At 46.2% G+C, this 19377-nt stretch overlaps 1 protein-coding gene across 3 annotated transcripts in view; it reads right to left on the bottom strand.

Annotated features, from left to right (window-relative positions):
* Positions 1-2849: 2849 nt before the first annotated feature.
* Positions 2850-19377, bottom strand: part of RAD54B (RAD54 homolog B) — a 694602-nt gene continuing 678074 nt past the window's right edge. For all 3 annotated transcript variants that reach the window (XM_086966002.1, XM_086966003.1, XM_086966001.1), the window contains one exon: positions 2850-3212. In XM_086966002.1, the coding sequence (XP_086822128.1) occupies positions 2995-3212 (218 nt within the window). In that variant the 3' untranslated portion in view covers positions 2850-2994. The remainder of the gene's footprint in view (positions 3213-19377) is intronic.

The raw sequence follows: 19377 nt of genomic DNA on the forward strand, positions 1-19377 counted from the left end.
TCATAAGCTGGAGCTAAGTGTGGCTGTGCATGGTGAAAGTTATATGGGTGCACGCTATACCTACTAGTAGAGTTTTAGAGGCAAGTTCTCCGTGTTAAGCATGGTAACGGCTGGGCTTAATTGGTGTGCATTGTAGAGGCATGCTTTAAGTGGGTTTTTACTTAAAGACAAAATCTATTGCAAAACATCTGCAAGTAAAGCCTTCTCTTCACAACTGTTTATCCACCAGTGGATGCCTTGGCAGGTACCCATGTTGTATAATTGCTATACAGTGCTATAGACACATTCTATGTAAAGTGTACATGTATAAGGTGTTGTAGTTAATTTCTAGAAGTTCACTTAAGATTGTTAAATAATGCAGAATGTAGGGGTGACCCACTTAGAAATGGTTTAGCTCACAGAGTGGTTGTAAGCATGGTTCTAAGGTTGTACACCATTCTGCTCATCTCAGGAATGTGTGTAGTGTATTTGTTCCAAACTATAGAGTGGTGTCCAAAACCAAACTAAATACTGAAATTCCGCAGTTATAGTTTAGTCAACTAACTATAGCTTGGAATTGTCATTTGGAATGTCATCAATGACTTAATTTAACATGTCACGACAGTGCGTGACAGTAGACAAGTTATAGTCATTTAATTAAACTATGACTGGAGAATTTGAGGGTTTTTTTCTGCTTTTAAAGGTTAGTTCTTATCTAATTCCAACATCTAACTATTATGCCACTTTTTCAGTGACTTCTGTTTTTTTTAATGTAAGGTAAGGTGGTATTACCATACCTAACTAAAACATCACTTTAAACGTTGATCTTTCATTGAATTTCGATGGTTGAGCATACACCCAATCCCCTCTGGCAACCTGTGATGCAACCATTGCCTTTGGCTGTGCGCTGTGGATTGCTGGCTGCAGGGAGTAGCCTCTAGCTGGCCCCAAACTCAATAGGTGGTAAACCGCGCCACTGGGTACAGCGTTCAGCCATGCACAGGGGAAGATTGGGTGCAGGGCTTGGACTCTGACCAGTCTCAGCTCTCAACTACTGTGCTTTGCTAGCAGGGCCGGCTTTAGGGCAGTGCGACTGGTGCAGCCAAACTGGGCGCTGACCTGTGAAGGAGGTGCTGACTAAGCATGGGCGAATTTTGCAAATCTGGCGTTCGCGAATTTGCGAACTCGCAATCCGCAAAATCCGCAAATTCTTTTTGTGTGTTTGCAAGGGTTTCTGCCAGTTCGCGAGGGTTTGGTTCCAGTTCGCAATTGTGAACTTACTTGTCGGCTCACAACGGTCGCGACTATGTTGTTTCTACGTCTGGTTCATCATCACAGGTTCCCAGCACCCTCTGTTTAACCACTGCCACCCTCTGTTTCACCCATGCCACCCTCTGGTACATCAATGCCACCCTCTGGTTCATCATCACTGTAGATTATGGGGGGGGAAAGCAAGCACACCTGCCCTGCTTCAACTGACATGAATTAATTTCGGGTTGGTTTATTAATGTGTCACTGTTTTAAAATTCCAGTCTGGCACCTGCTTCCTTATCTGTAATTTGCTTTCTGCTGCAGTGCAACTTGTTTTTTCCAGGACCTTTGTGGCCTACTTGTAGCTATTCTATGAGCCTGCTGTGAGGGTCAGAGCAGGGTCATACAATTGTTGCAACTAACAACTGAACTCTGGAGGGGCCCCAGTCAGGAAGCACTACAGGGAATGGTTACTATTACTAATAATGAGTTTGAACTTTTGCACCTGCTGAGTGCTTTCATTTTTGAAAATTCGTTTTTCTGCAGAGCAGGAACTGTAATGCCCCAAACAAACATAGGCAACTGAACTCTGGAGGGGGCCCTCAGGAAGTACTACAGGGAATGTTTACTAATGAGGAGTGAACTTTTGCACCTGCTGAGTGATTTCTGCAGAACAGCAACTGTAATGCCCCAAACAAACTTACTTATGAAAGTTGATTTCTAATCCAAAAAGTGATCCAAAGAGAGCCAAAAGGCCTCAAATCCCAAAAAGTGCAGGCAAATGCCAACCTGAGGAGTTATTCTGATAAAAATCATCATTTTCAGAAGGTCTATGCTGCTTGCTAGTGGATTTCTTGTGCAGAATTGCAAATTTTGTAATTTCGCGAGCGCGAGATTGTTGCTGCCCGCCGCACCTACATGTTCGCAATTGCGAACTCTCGTGATGCGTCGCCCGCGGGATCCCGCAGCAAGATCCAAAATGGCGCAGCACTCGCAAAAATATCGAGAAAAACAACTCGGCAAACGCTGAATGACGGTAAGTGAACGCCGCACGCCGCAAAATTGTATCACCAAGAAAAACAAATCCGCTGCGTGCGAATTTGCGGATTTTGCGGGAAATTCGCAAGCGGAACGGATTTTCCGCCCATGCTTAGTGCTGACCTCAGGGGGGGGCTGTGTTTAGCAATAACTTATGATTGGAGAGATGGGAGCACCTTTGTCCAGTGGCACTGAGAGAATCAGAGGAGGTGGTCATGAGGTGTGGGGGCACCATAAATGATAGTCGCACCGGGCACCACCAGCGCTAAAGCTGGCCGTTTGCTAGTCTAGACGGTCACATTACAAAGGTTTGCAAAATGCAATTGAAAAAAATGGCGGGCAGATCGCTGTAACCATTTTTTCATGTGTTCTACTTTTTTGCGTATTGGGACTCATATTTGGACCACAGGAAGATCAAATAGTAGAATATTTGCATTCTAATTCTCACCAGCCTTGATGACGGGGCACGATGGGTCACGGGGCATGGTCCGGCAGGCCCTACCCTTGCCACTAACAGCTCCTATTGTCTTTAAACACAAATTCACATAACACACACAGATGCAATATTTTCCTATCAATAGTTGTGAAGTTAACTTTTATTATAAAACAATTATGCAAAAACAAATATATTTGATTTTAACAGAAAAATGTAACTGTACATTTTATAGAAATTGTGCTATTGTTGCAGAAAATAATTAGCATACACGGGGCACTGTAACAGGAGAGTCAGTCTTTTACGCCGGCCGCTGCTGTACGGTTGGTTGTGTTCTGGAAAATGAAAGAGATGTGCTCTTTGCTTGCATCAAGGTACGGATCTGTGAAATGTTGATGCGCTCCACAGAGGTGTTTCCACTGCATCAGCTCTGACATTGATAGATGCTTTTGGGAAGACGGCTTTTCTTGACTTTGACCAAGTTGACAGCTTCTTTGTAGATTTGGTTTCTCTGAAGAAAGTGATGAAAGTAATTAAAATAAGATCCTCCTCTTTTTTTATTGCCTGAAAGTAAGAACAGCGAGACTAACGAACTCAGCAAACTAAGAAGCTTTGTGCAGTTACAGACAGATTTTTACTCAATACTCTGAAAAACAGCATTATAAAAAAAGTGAATAAATCATTAATGCCTGTTGTGATAGTATTCACACTATGCAAATAGCTAACCGCAATCAGAGGATGGAGCGGCGGTTTACCACGCTTGCCCATGGCCTACCAGAGCAGCGGCGCCTGTGTCACTCAACCTCTATTACTTATTTTCTAATCTTTTGGTGAAAGAGGACCCAGATTACGCAAGAGCTATCAGAGCTGAATCAGAATGAGCAACTATAGAAAAACATTGGTACAGGTGAATACATTATAGGGTATGAAAGCCAGCTGCAGGAACTGAGAAAACGCTGGACAGACCAGCATCAACAACCCTGAGACGTGCACAGAGCGGCGAGGTCCACCATGAATGGCAACCCATCAGGGACGATAATAACAGTGCACAGAAGTACTTATACGGCATCTCCCAAGAAGGATGACTCCTGATCTGAATAGCCTGTCCTACCCTCAGCAACTCTCCCCAGAAAAAAGGATTCCCCATATTATGACCTTGTCTTACAGACTGATGGATCGACAGAAGAAAAAATGTGATCAGAGGAGATTTCAACGTTCGACCGAAACAATGGCCAGGAAAATACAAATGTAGACTTTTTGAGGAATCAAGTTTCCACCTACATGCAGTGGTGGCACGTGCTTGTTGTTGGGCAGGCAATGGAAATGATCTTAAAATGGATGAAATATACGGTGTAAGACAGCCAGCAGGGATAAATACTAGTGGACATGCCAGCTGCCGTCCATCTCAGAATGACAGGATGCTCTACGCCAGGTCAGGGCAGAGATGCAAGGGTCTGGCTAATGTCCTTAGTGACTGACATACATACCCCAGTGAGAGAATGTTTATCCCTTGTAGGCCTCAGTACAAGGGTTCAACTGAGAAGACCATCTTACACCGCCTCTGCAATCTCTACAACATGGGACCGCTACGTCAGGTAAGCCAACATTGCGGACGCCTTTGTAGAAGGTCTGCTGATGACACCTGGTCGGCTGTATGCTTAAAGCGGGGGCAGGGAGGTTCACGCCCTAGGCAGTACTGTCTTAATGACCATGTCCAGATTTGACTGAGCAGCAAACAGTCCAGGATGAAACAAAAAGGCATAGGCTTTAAAATAGTAGAGATAGGGTTCATGCCTGTATTCTCGCCATACGATTTGAATATCAAATTCCACTGTCCATTCAATATCAATAAAACCTCCACCTACGTACAACAGGTCTTCATGTTCTGATTACCAATAAAATGAATGGCAATCCGTGATACCATCAACACCCCTTTCTTGAAACATCACAACTGTAAGTCCCATCAGGCTGAGATTTGCACTGACTTTGTTTCCATAGGATTCTCTACAGAGAACCATCCCATGCAGCCTTCCTCCATGACAGCAGCAAAGAAGCTGTGGCCAGTCCAAAATAAAACTGAGACCTATTTTCATCTTCAAAGTTCAGGAGGAATTACAACCAGTGTTAAAGAGGCTTCATTGATGGGGGCGTGGCCAACAGCTGAACGTGGAGGACGTGAGCTAGAAGAGCTCTGTCCCAAACCCCCGACACTTGACAATATATCCTGGCAATAGCTGGACCCTTGACAAAAAAACGTACTTGCTGAGAGCGACTACTCGGGGCACCCCTGGATGAAACTTGTGACCTCTGTGGACTGTGGAAGCGGTGCCTTGCAGCGGCGACCTGGAAGCCGAGACAGGAGTGGAGGGATGGAAGGCAGAGCCGCGACCGGAGGCACTGCGACCTGAGAGAGATCGAGGACGCCGGGACACGCTGTGGACCCCCAGAGATCCATGCCCGTGCAGGGGAGATGCGGAGTCTGATGGGTAGAGGCAGCGGATCATACAGAGCAAGTGTGGTTGGCCTCCGGACAGAGATCGGCGCAGTGGGTGTGGCGGACCCAAAATGGCGGACGGAGGCTCTGACGATGCTGTCTCGTCCCGCTGAGTGCACAGGTCGGCTGCAACACCGGGTCGGTCCTGGCGCTTGGCACGACTCCAGGAGTAGAGACCCTAGCACAACTGCTGGAGACCCCCATGGCAATTAATAGGAGCGGACATAGGGACTGTGAGGCACACGACCTTGGTGAGCTGGGGAGAATAGCAGCACATTAGAAGCGCCCGTCCTGCTGTGTGGTAGTAACTGACTGGTGGCCGCCTGAGTGCTAGGGAAGGAGATAAGCTAAGTAGAAGCTGCTACACGACCACTGGACACCCTGTTCTGAGCTGGAGAAGGACCAACAGCTAGGAAGTGAAAACAGTTACCTACACTTGCTTGCATGCAAGGTTTGTGACGCTGCTGCTGTTGGCCCTGGAGGTGAAGGCACTTGCACACTGGATGTGTGAACAGCGGCGTGCCCCCAATACCGGCCGGCAGTGACTTGAGAAGTACAAGTACTGGAATGGTGAGGTGCGGCAATGTTCTGAAGGTGGGGAGTTCTGCTGAAGTATAGCGAGGTCCCAATACAGCGACAATCTAAACGGAATCAGCTACAGCTGGACCAAGGTGCTGTATCGGGAGCGCTGTGGGGTGTGCGGTTACGAGGCAACATATACTGTCACCTACTGTCTGGGTCTGCAGTCTGGATCGTTTGGGACAGATGAAAGCGACGGAACTACGTATAGTGTGCGGACTGTACAGGGGTTACGCTGGAGCTCCGGTTCACACACGTTCGACGTGGCAATATGGGGCGCAATAGAGAAACAGCCCGACGCAGCAAACAGCGACGATGCCCACTTCGCCCTAACAGTGACCCCTCCAACAGCTCGGACAATGAGGTGGTGCCCCCCACGGGAACTATTCAACACGCTGCCAAGCTAGACTTAATACTGAAGGAAATACAAGACTCGCGCACCGCGATAGAAACGCAAATGGGGGCACTATCCACTAGTCTAAATTTGCTTCAAGCGGACCATAAGAAACTAACAGACAGAGTGAAGTCGAATAAACTATCCCTAGACGACTTGATACAGCAGCAGACCATGCATACCTCCCAACTTGAACAGTTTCAACCTCAGTTGAGGGGCTTGCACGACAGGGTGGACGAAGCAGAATGGCGGTCCAGACGTTATAAGGTCAGAATTATTGGTATCCCTGAGCGAAGCGAGGGGCCGAACCCCACCCAATTTGTGGAAAACTGGCTGCGAGACCACGTGGCGAAAGAGGGGCTGTCGACCCTTTATAGTGTGGAGAGTGCGCACCGGGTACCGCCAAGACCGCCTCAACCAGGTGCGCAGCCACGACCATTGATAGCACGTATACTGAACTATAAAGATCGTTAACACGATGCTGAGAGCGGCAAGGGAGAATGCCCCTATACGCTTAGAGAACAAAACAATTTCTCTCTACACGGATTTCACCTTGGCGTTGCAAAAAGCCAGAGCCACTTACCAGGACATAAAGAAAAAGCTGAAAGCACGGAATTTGAAATAGGCACTGCTCTTCCCGACACGGCTGAAGGTCATCTATGGGCAAAAATCCATCTTCTTTGATAGCGCAGAGGAAGCGGCGGACTGGTTGGAAATAACATTTACACCGTCGACCTCACAAACATCGCTGCCATCGGGTCATCCAAGCTGGATGCTCACACCGCGACATCCAGGGAACCATGTGGCAGATGACAGTAGAGGCGCGGAAGCAACGGACAATGGCCCAACTCCAGAGCAAATCCCGAACAGTCAAAATGACGCTCTTCTAACGGTGGCGGCACTGGCCGCGCATGATGCCCAGACTAAAGCTTCTTGGTTGCAATTGTCGGATGCAGCGACAGTGCATTCTGAATCGGAGTCGAGCCTAATACTGTTTCCTTCAAATACTGCACAAATAGCCAGAGACTACTAGAACTGTGTCGCAGGGATGGACGGGAGTGGTAACGTATATGACACTCTACATACTGTTTCGTTATTGTAAACTGGTGCAGGGGGGTTTAGATGTTTGGGACTGAATGGGGTAGTACACAGAGTTCATTTTTTTGTTACGCAGTGCAATGCCTGTTTGTAGCTGGGCAGTTGTCACTTTCTCCCCCACAGCGACTGCCTTTCTTACTAGGAGTCCATGTTGGACTTCTGTTTCATGTATGGTCCTCTATTGTTATTTGGAGGAACCTAATGTTGGGAAGTTTGTTGGGGATGTTTGCTCAGCCCTTACACCACTGACACCATAAAGGCTTAGGAAGTCACATGTAATAGGACCACCACACCTCCGATTTCAAAATAACAATACATAGCAAATACAAATATTGCACCTGGAATGTGAGCGGCATGGGGTCGGTACATAAGAGGCATCGTATTTTGGCACAACTAAACAGAAGACGGATAGATGTGGCATTACTTCAGGAAATACATCTGTACCACGATGAAGTGACTAAATTGCGGAAAAAATGGAGAGGACAATTGTTCTCCACAACTTATTCAGCATTTGCTCGGGGGTGGTAGTTTGGATGCATAGCACTGTCCCTTTTAAGTTACTGGAGCAGAGAATAGACCTGCACGGAAGATACGTCCTGCTCCACGGCCTGTTGGATGGGGTACACATCATCATAGGGAGTCTGTAGGCCCCGAACACGGAACAAGATAGATACCTAGAGACGCTTGGAGTGACACTGACAGAGTGGTCTGACTACCCATGGGTGTTAGGGGGTGACTTCAATGCAGTGTTAGATATAGATCTAAACAGGTCGCACCCCCCACTGCACGCGACCGAGAGTCGGAAACAGGCGGATGCACTTAAAGGATGGGCCAGGGGTTGGGGGCTACATGACACCTGGCGGGTGAAAAACCCGGACAATAGAGAATATATAGAGAATATTCCTTCTATTTGCCACCGCATCAGCTACATACTAGGATAGACAGGCTTTTCTGCTCAGAGACGCTGCTGACCTCTATTGACAGCATATTGCACTTGGGCAAGACACTGTCAGATCATAACCCAGTGAAGTTGTCCCTACAGTGGGGTAGGATCCAGACACCGATACCGACCTAGAGACTGCAACCCCAACTACTAAATTATCAGAGGCGATTGTTAATTATTTTTCAGAGAACACAGGGACAGCTAGTACGCGCCAACTAGAATGGGACGCCTTCAAGGCAATTATACAAGGAGTAGCAATAGGTACGAAGTCGGGAGTCAGACACACACTTGTAGACCGGCTAATGGAAGTGGAGGGCAAACTGCACGCACTGGAAGGGGAGGCGGCGGGGACAAATGAACAACTAACACAGCTGCGGGAAGCCAACATACAATATGCGGAACTCTTGGAGGAACTGCGAGTAATAGATTTTAAACTCTACACGCAGAAACAACACGCACAGGCAGACAAGGCAATCCCCTACTGGCTAAACTGGTTAAAAATGCTCCCACACCATCCCCTATATTGGAGATTCGTTACAATGAGGGCGTTATCACCACCACACAATTGGGAATTACCACAGCGTTTAAGGTATATTATGAACCTTCATACAGACAACCGATGGGTCAAAATTATACTGACTTTATGCCCTTCTTTGAAGAGCTACAACTGCCACAGCTCACTCAACAACAGCGCAACGATTTAGATAGACCGGTGACCGGACCAGAAATTAGACAAGCGATCAAAGCTTTACCACGCGGTTAAACCACTGGCAACGACGGTCTGCCCGCTGAATTTTATGCACAATATGCTGATTTGTTAGTACCACATTTGCAATGTTTATATCAGGAGTCACTAAAAGCGGGAGTACTCCCCCTCACTACGCTACAAACTGTGGTCTCATTGTTGAAACCTGGGAGAAACAAATATGACATGTCTGGGTACAGACCCTTATCCCTACTCAACTCGGATTACAAGATACTGAGTAAAATATCAGCCAATAGACTATGTCAGGTAATTCCAAAGCTATAACATTTTGTTCATTGGGATTCATGCCAGGAAGAAGTACAGCGCTTAATATCAGACGGCTGCACCAGATTATGGCGGGTACACCTGAATCAAGAACAACAGAAGGGTGCATATCACTTGACCTAAAACAGGCATTTGACTCGTTACATTGGGACTACATGTTTTATACCCTCACCAGGTTTGACATACCAGACGAATATATTGCCTGGGCGCGGCAATTATATACTCATCCCACAGCTCGGGCACGTACAGGACAGCACATATCTCCACAATACACAGTAGCCAAAGGTACCAGACAGGGGTGCCCACTGTCGCCTCTGCTCTTTATATTACCGCTGGAGCCCCTTTTGCATAGGCTTCGCTCCTTATCCGGGTGTAAGGGAATAGTGAGAGGCCCAGTGACACACATTGTCTCTGCATACGCTGACGACATTATTTTGTACATCAAGGACATGGATATGGATCTCGAGCCCCTACCCACACTTTGCAACTCATTTCAGAAGTTGTCTGGTCTCACGCTCAATGCTGATAAATCTTATGCTTATTTCTTTAACGGCCCTGCAAGTACCGGACGATTGCGTTTTGTTTGCCAGTAATTTATTATAGTACCAGACACCTTTCGATACTTGGGGATACAGATTCATCATACTACAGAAAATTTGCTGGATGGAATCTTGTCCCGAGCGGTTACTGCCCTCAGGATGCAGGTGAAGTTTTGGACCGCGCCACCCATGTCGGTGGCTGGAAGAGTTGCCGTAACTAAAATGGTGATCTTGCTGAAGCTGCTTTATTACTTCACCAACCTGCTGGTCTTGATACCGGGAGAAATTTTTTAAATGCTGAATTCTCTAATGACAGAATTGATCTGGGGGACAGAGTGCAGACGAATTAGCCTAGCAAAACTACAACTGAACACAGGAAAGGGCGGATTGGGAGTGCCTGATTTGAAGGCGTACTGCTACACTAGCCAGCTGTAGTGGCTGGCGTACTGGCTGGCGGGTAGTAACTTGCAGGAGGTGGGGGTGTCACACTGGGAGTGGGAGCATGGTGATATCCACAGACTCCTACTACCAAAAGTCAGGATCCATCAACAGCACCACACCTACTACGGATAGAGCTGCTATACTGGAGACATGCACTGTGCTACACAAAGCGTATACCACCATACGCTCCCACCATTCCGCTACTGGGGATTCCTTTGCAAACAGGGGCGGTATCTAGCCGTACTCTGAGGGTGTGGTCTGATGCAGGGATAGCTACCGTGGGGGCGTTCTTCTCAGACGGAGTACTAATATCGCATGAGGCTTTTGTACGTGCACATGGCACCCCGGACACATTGTTCCTTCTACATGCCAGCATATCGAGAACCATTAGAGATACATGGACACAGGGGGATAATGAGCCCGTTACAAATGTACTTATCACCATGCAATATTTACTGAGACACAGGGCACATTTGACAAAATGGTTATCACAAGGGATCCGCACTAATGCGGAGACCTCGTTACAGCCACTACGGGACAAATGGGAAAGAGACGCGGGTTCTGCTTTCGCAGACTAAGAATGGGACACTATAGTGGGCTACCCCAGGAAGGTATCCCGCAACCCCAAGTTAAAATGTATCCAATTGATGCTATTCCACAGAGCATATCTAACCCCAAGCAGGCTTAACATTATGTTTCCTAGTGTAGAGGACACTTGTCCCCGTTGTCATGCATCCAACACAGGTTTGTTACATATGATATGGGACTGTCCGAGATTGAGACACTACTGGACATCTGAGTGTCGGATACTGACGACCGCCGCTCCAGTGCGCAACGACAATGGAATACTGCATACTGGGTTTGGGACCCCGTGGGACGAAAGGTAACCCATCTTATAGATTTGCTAATCTCGCATTACTATTGGCAAAAAGGAACATTACAACAGAGTGGAAAGCCCCTAGAACGCCATCACTACAGGAGTGGCATACAGAGATGATTAGATGGGGAGGGCGGAAGGAGCCGAATTACAAAGAGAGGAATACAGGGGATTACGTAAAACACTGATATCTAAGGCCTGGAATATGATGATGGAAGAATATACTGCACTAGATATACTATCATACTGAGTACGCAGGGATGCCTCTTACCTGAGCTCCCCAGAACCTAGGGACACCTGCAAGAGATTAAGTCAGGACTGCTGTCTCACCCCCGACTGTGTGAAGGGAGGGGAATGCAATATAATAGTAATGAACACACAGAGGGAAGATCGAACATGTGAATATGTTACTAGCCAGGAAGAGGACAGAGCTGCAAGGCGGTGAGAAGGGTGGGAGGTTTGTTGTTATTATTAATCACGAGCTAAGATGATATGATTGCAAATTTGAACGGCATAAGTGGACTGTGATTGACATAGAGACACTTGTATGTGAGAGACGCACAATGCTCTGACAACATGCTCTTATGTTATCTATATCTACGCGATGTTGTACGGTTACTTATGTCCTCTCTGTACATTTATAGGCTTGATATATTGAGCTGTTGTGTAATTGATGCCAAATCAAGTGTCATAAAATGTGCTTAATTACTATTGATACGTAAGTCTGCAATGTATGTATGTTTATTGCACAAAATCAATAAAAATATGTTTAGAGGCTTCATTGACTGTGTGTTACCGAAAGAACAGCATGGAATAAAGTTACAACTATTTTTAATCTCAATTTCATCTTGCACAAGCCAACAAATTCACTCAGATCTGCATCATTTCACCTCCTACATTACTCCTGAATAAAGCATCCTGTATTTTCAGTCCCAAACACTGTCTGTTGACTCCATATGTGTTTATTTAATATGCACTCCTGCGTTAACGAAGAGTGCAACATTACTGAATTGATGCATATGCAGAAACTGGTTAATATACTTGCACGTATTCGTTTCGCTGGATGAAAAACATGACATTTTCAGTTGAATTGTAATTTTTGCTCAACAGTTGTTTATAATATCATATTGAAGGTACAGGTAATTTAAAGAAGGGGTTATAATTAATTGAAATTTCAATATGGTCATTTACATATGCCTCCGAAGCAATTATGTTTAATATTTGTGTGAACCAATGCATGTTTGTATTGCTTTTAAACATGTTATTTTTGCCGCGTGCGATACATCTCCAAAATGAAGTGTGTGTAAATGACACTTTCTTCTGTTGTAAACTGACTTCACAAAGCATTGTGTTGTGCTTATCCACTCCGAGGCTGATGCCAGACGTGGTTGCAGAGAACTGTCCTGCTAATCACTGCAGCTCTCTCCAGAAACCGTCCTAGTTTTAGTCATAGAGTGGATTCAGAGGATGAAAATGTCTATAAGGCACACAGTGAATCATATATACGAACAACTAGAACATTATAAAACATACATTTCACAACCAAATCAAGGGACAATCAAGAAGCAGAGGACAAAGAAAGGGAGCCTCACTGGGGCACACTATATGCCAAGCAATTTGGTGAACATGAACAGAAGATCGAGCAAATGCAATCACAGCTTTTAAAACAGGCAAGAGGTCAATGTTTTGCTGCAAGGCTTCTCAGGGGGTTTAGAATACCTTGTTAGGGACTGCTGATTGTTCCCTCAGCACAGTGCTATATTCTGATGGATAGGCAATAGTCCTAAAGTGTGCCTTTCCTTACAGAGTAGGGAGACTACCAACCTCATAATATAGTTTGTGGAGGCTGGCAATTGGCAACAGCTAATTGATCAGCAAGAGTGTGGGTCTTCTTACCTCTACTACAACAAAGGTTTCTAGCAAGACTCTTGGTAAGTCTGGGACCCCTTGCTGCTTCATGAGCACGTGCTAAGCGCATCTACGACAACTTTGACGAAGACAACCAACACACTGAACCCTCACCAACCACCCCCGACACCCTGAAGCCAGCGATCGACAACTGGACAGCCCTCACTACCGAAGATACACTGAAGACGATTAAGTCAATCCGCTCCGGGGCCCCCGCGGACCCCTGCCCCCACCCCATTTTCAACAGAGCTGCCGACACCATCGCATTCATGCTCTGCCATACCATCAACTACTCCCTGGCAACCGCCTCGTTCTCTGACGACTGGAAACACGCTGAGATCAACCACCTCCTGAAGAAACCCTCGGCGGACCCCAATGACCTAAAAAACTACAGACCCATCTCCCTGTTCCCGTTCCCAGCGAAAGTCATTGAGAAAGCCATCAACAGCCAATTCGCCACATTCATCAAAGGCATAACATCCTCGACTCCTCCCAATCCGGCTTCAGAAAAAACCACAGTACGGAAACGGATCTCCTCGCCACAACAGGTGACATCCACACCTTACTGGACAAAGGAGAAACAGCAGCCCTCATCCTCCTCGACCTCTCAGCGGTGTTCGACACAGTCTCTCACCGCACCCTAATACTCAGACTCCACGACGCAGGAATCCAAGACAAGGCCCTCGACTGGATCCGCTCCTTCATCTCGGGCAGAACGCAGCGGGTCAGGCTCCCCCCTTTCCTCTCGGACCCTACACCTACCACCTGGGTAGTCCCCAAGGGTTCCTCCCTCAGCTCTTCAACATCTACATGGCTCCGCTCACCCCCATCATCAGAACCTACGGACTCAACATAGTGTCATTTGCAGACGACACCCAACTCATCCTCTCCCTATCCAATGAACCCAACACCGCCAGAAACAACTTTCGAGAAGGCATGGAAGCCGTTGCCAAATGGATGAAAAACAAATGCCTACAACTAAACCCCAACAAAACGGAAGTACTCATTATGGGCCCAAACCCGGACGCCTGGAACGACACCTGGTGGCCCCCCGCCCTCGGAAGCCAGCCCACCCCCACAGGCAACGCACGCAACCTGGAAATCATCCTGGACTCAGAGCTCAAAATGGACAGCCGGATCAACTCTGTCTCGTCCTCCTGCTTCCACACTCTCCGCCTCCTACGTAAGACCTTCAAATGGATCCCCCTTGAACACAGATAGACAGTCACTCAAGCCCTCACTCGCAAGCTACAGAACATCCAAACGCAGCTGCAAGATTGGTCCTCAACCTGCCAAGACACTGCCATACCTCCCAGCACCTGCGCACACTCCACTGGCTCTCCATCGAAGCTAGAGTCACCTTCAATATGCTAACCCACGCTCACAAGGCCCTCCAGGACACCGGACCAGCATACCTGAACGACCCTACGATCAGCCCAGCTCTCCTCGATGGACTGGAATCTGCGACCCCCCCCCAGCGCCTCGAGACCCTTACGGGTGAGTAGTCGCACTTAACAAACACCTGATTGATTGATTGCTATGTGACTGCATGTTTGGTGTGTATGGAACATGTAGCGTATCCCTGGTCAAGTGGCCTGAGTTATGTGGGGCCAATGCACATCCATGACCCCAAACTACATAAGGACTGCATGAGCCACCATTTACAATCCAGCTTCTTTACTGCCTGCAGCTCTTCTCTACTCCGATGACCAGGGCAGTATGCTGTCATCAATAAGTTTAGTAGAGACTTTGTGGCATGATGCACTAACAAGGGAGATCATGTTTGTAATATCTTTTTATCCATTTGGCAGGATCAAATCAAATAGTCAGTAAACAATTGCGGTGACTAGGACTACGTTTACCTAAAACTTGCTCACAACAGCCACCTTGATTTACCCACCACCCAAAGCGGTGGCCAACTTGCTACTTCCACTTTAAAAGAACCATGACCTGTTAACATACGCTTTTGATTTTGAGATCTCAGCGTGCAAGGACTACTTTGTTGATGAGTACTGGATGGCGTATTTCCAGGGAACTGCTCAAGCTGATTTTCTAGTAGAATTTTAGTAGCGAGGCCTTGCCTGTAAGGTCAGAAAAATGTATGAGGAACCATCAAGAGGCTCTAGGCGGCCTTACTTGGATCGTAAATGGGTATGGTGGAAGTAAATATCGCCAGATCATGCAAGAGGTGCATTTGGCCAAATACACACTTTGCTACCATGTGTAAAGTGGCTTTGTGTTGCTGAGGCACCACAGTTTGTACAAGAGATGCTGCTGGCTAAACATGAAAAGCGTTGCCATAAATGAGAGGCAATACAATGTAGATTCCCCACTGAGTGCAAGAGTTACTGCAGAGAACCCTGTCTGCAAAAGACCTTACCGACACATGGGGTGGTTTCATCCAAGCACTAGGATTATGTAAGGATCATGAGTAGTACACCTGTCTAATGATTCACCTCGGCGATTCTAGGTGCATATCCTGAATATCGCTGGTCCAGTAAGCTAAAGTAGGTTTAGTGAGTGGGTGTATGTTAAAGTAGTAACAGCATTAACACTGGTCCACTATCCCACAAGCTCAAAACAAACACTAGGGAATAGGAGTTTGTTCTGTGAGGGATAAGTGCATGTCAGAACTAGACTTAACTAGAAAGAAGTATTTTTATTTATTCTTTACAGCCTTTGGAAATCAGTTTTACACTTAACTGCATTTGTATCCCTTTGTTGTAAGCCTGTTGAAAGAGGAAAATCTTAGAGTAATAAGTCTGCCTTCTCTCTTTCCACCTAGATTTGTGTCTTTCCAGGCCCTCCCTTCTACTACCTCCAGGGACTTCTATGTATCTGCCTATACAGTTGTGTTCTGCATCAGCGGTTCTTACCTTTTTGGCTTCTGTGGACCCCCTCTTAATCATTACTGGAACCAACGGACCCTCACCAAATCATCTTTTTAATCTAAGGACCCCGACTAATACATTATTGAAAGGCGGGGACCATGTCTAAGCTTTTTCGATGATTTGAACCACAAAACAATACCAAGAAAAATAAGGAAACAAGTATTCATGAAACAAATATATCAATTATGAAATATTTTATTTAATTCACACACACACACATTATATATATATATATATATATATATATATATATATATATATATATATATGACGGGTTGTGGGAGCACAGAGAGCAGTTAAAAATAAAAAAACAACTGAAATCACTGCAATTGGAGTTCATGTGTCTCTCCATCGCCGGCCGGAGGTAGGGGAGACTTTGGATTTTGTTATATATCAAAAATCGCTATGTTAATGGGAATGTAGCTTTTCAAAATTTAATTGAGGCCACTCATTATCCATACTATATTATGTCTGATGTATTTGCACTGCTCCCACAATCAAACGGAGGGTATTAACTTAACTTTTCGCCTCCAGTTTAAAAATCCTTTGCATTTACAAAGCATTTACAAAAAATGAACACACTTTATCAAAAAAGCTATAATATTAACAGATTGATAAAGGTTTGTATTGTTTTATTGCAAGACGAAAGACGCATATGAAAGTAGAGGCAATACACCATGTCACAAAGATCTCCAACTAACACAATCGATTGGAGAACATCTTACCCATTTAAACTGGCTTGAGACTTTCTGTTTATAGAAGAGACGCAAACTTAGGAAGATGTCGGGTCTGATCTGGATAATGCATCCCACTATAAACATCTCCAGCATACCAGGACCCCTCCTTTGTGGAGATGCCTAGGAAATGGGTTCACTTATAGCCTCTTCCAGTATTTATGTTTAATGAATAACATTATTTACAATTCCTTTAAACAACAGAACTGTTTGTAGCTCATAACTGTATACTCAGGTTCTGTAGGACACAGGGTAACCCCAATATATTTAATGGTAAGAAAAATGATTCCAGCAATGATTGCCTGGATTTTGAAGGTGCCACACATTTTTGTTTGCTCTGGCTTTCCACCAGTGCCCCAAGAACTAGTAAGCTCTTTTGACATTGCTTTGGACTCAGAAGTAGCTTTGCAGGCCTGTTTGAAGGCCTCTGAGCTATCCACCCAGTGCCACCCAAAGAAACTCCAAACCCACAAAGGAAAAGAGAAAATGCTTTATTCCTAAGTCCTCCTTGGCATGGAGGGATACCCATTATGAGGCTGTGCAAGAATTCCTGCTAGGGTTGAAGAGCAACATATGCAATGAGTGAGAAGCACAGTGATACCCGTGGACTTGTAGCTTAAGATGCGATTTCCAAGATGTTCAAGGACTATGCCTTTGCCTCGAAGATGTAGCTGGAATCCAAACTGGACAATCTACAAAATGCTGGGAGGAAGACCTCACTGATGGTGTTAGGGGTGTCCCTCAACCCTTGAGGTTGAGATATCAAAGATCTTCTATTTTAATTATTCAACAATTACATTTTTGGAGACATAGTGCCTTTGCCAGAAGGCCTTTATACAACAACGAGAATCGCTACCAGTGTGCCATAGGTGGAATATGTATAATTTTAATAACAGTGGCGTAACATAGGCCCCCAGAGCCCCCAAGCTGCAGGGCGCCCCTTCAGCACAGTACTCTGGCCTGTGAGCTATGGCTTAAATTCGGAGCAGGGGCCTTTCAAAGACCTTGCAGGGGGCCCCTCAAGTTTCGCTACACACGTGGTTAATACAGTGAGGCTCCATCGAAGAAAGATCAACTCACAAGGGCTGCAGTGAGGAAGAAGGGATAATTATTGAGAAGCTGCAGCGCTGGATCCCTTAGCACACATTCTGCGAGCTCAAGACCATCAATGGGGGAATCCCCCTTGGAGATGGCACAAACTCTGTCTCTCTTTACGCAGATGATCTATTACTCTATCTTAAGAACAACCAGGACATACCTCTCACCACTGAATACTTGCTAAGCAAATTTGCAGCAGTTTCAGGCCTTAGAGTAAATTGGAATACATCCTGCCTCTCCCCTTTCAGCATCAATACTCCAGACCCAATGTACTGTGTGAATGGGGTCCACCTCACCTGGCAGCCAACCACATTTCGTTATCTGGGCATAAGGATCTATCATACACTTGGGGACCTTATGGACAGTAACCTAGTGTGCACTGTCTGTGCCTTACGAACATAGATCTCTTTCTGGCAAACTCTGATGCTTTCGGGGGCTGGTAGGGTGGCCCAAACAAACATGGTTGTGCTGTTGAGATTAGTGTATTATTTTGCCGACCTTCCCCTTTTTCTGTTATCTTGAACGTCTGTTGGGTGATCTTATATGACATAATGCACGCCGCAGAGTGGCGCTCCTTAAACTTTATCTGCCTGCGGACTTTGGCGGGCTCTATGTGCTTAACTTCAAACAATACTACTTAGCCTTGCAGCTACAGTGAGTGGCGCACTGGTTTGCAGCCTGCAATCTGGAGGATACGGCAACACTTCTTCCTCACTGGGACCTTTAATGGTTTCTCACCATTTTTTATCCCCTCGCTAGGGTGCAGATACCAGGGCAGAGCCATATTTATCACTCGCTTAACTCTGCCTTACGCCCCAGCATTGCTGCTACTTGGCATGCCGTAGGGGATCATGTTGACTTCCCTTGGATAGTTCGAACCTTGGGACATGGTGGGACAGCACAATATAGGTGACCTGTATTAGGACAGTACCTTCCTATCAATAGAAGACCCAGTGACCGACTTTGAGCTTACGCCAGGCCAATTCCTTTTGCATGCTACCTTTGAGTGCTGGACAGGTCCTGAGGAGATGTGCATCAGGAGTCCCCGCAACACCTCACTATGCAATATCTGCCCGCACTGGGTATGGGTAGCCACCTAACTTGATGGTTGGCTAGCACTTTACACACACACACACAGACACACACACACGCACACACATACAGACACACACACACAGACAGCTAACCCCTTACTGCACAGGCATTGGGACACAGACCTAGGGCGCAATTGCAAAGAGAGAGATTGGCAGGCTATCTTGGCTTATCCCACTCTAGTATCCCGGAATGCCCATTTTTAATTTTTTATTTTGCGCAGAGCTTATTTGACTCCCAGCAAAATCAACCAATATTTCAATCATATGGATGCTGACTGTCCCCGCTGTCTTGCCCCTAATGTGGAACTTCTACAAATGAGTTAGTGCTGCCAGTCACAGACAGAATACTGGAGTGAGGTCATTACACACTCAAAACGATGCATTGGGAACCCTGGACTATACCTAGGAAGTGTGTATACTGGGTCTCAGTACTCGCGCTAAGAAACAGAAAGCAGTGACACACTTTGCGGACCTAGCACTTATTTTGGCAAAACAAATGATCACCTGTAATGGACAGCGGTGAACCAGACAAGCGCTCCCCTCGGTTGCTTCGGCA

Source organism: Lissotriton vulgaris, chromosome 4_1, assembly GCF_964263255.1.
Source record: "Lissotriton vulgaris chromosome 4_1, aLisVul1.2, whole genome shotgun sequence".
In the NCBI taxonomy this organism is placed as follows: domain Eukaryota; kingdom Metazoa; phylum Chordata; class Amphibia; order Caudata; family Salamandridae; genus Lissotriton; species Lissotriton vulgaris.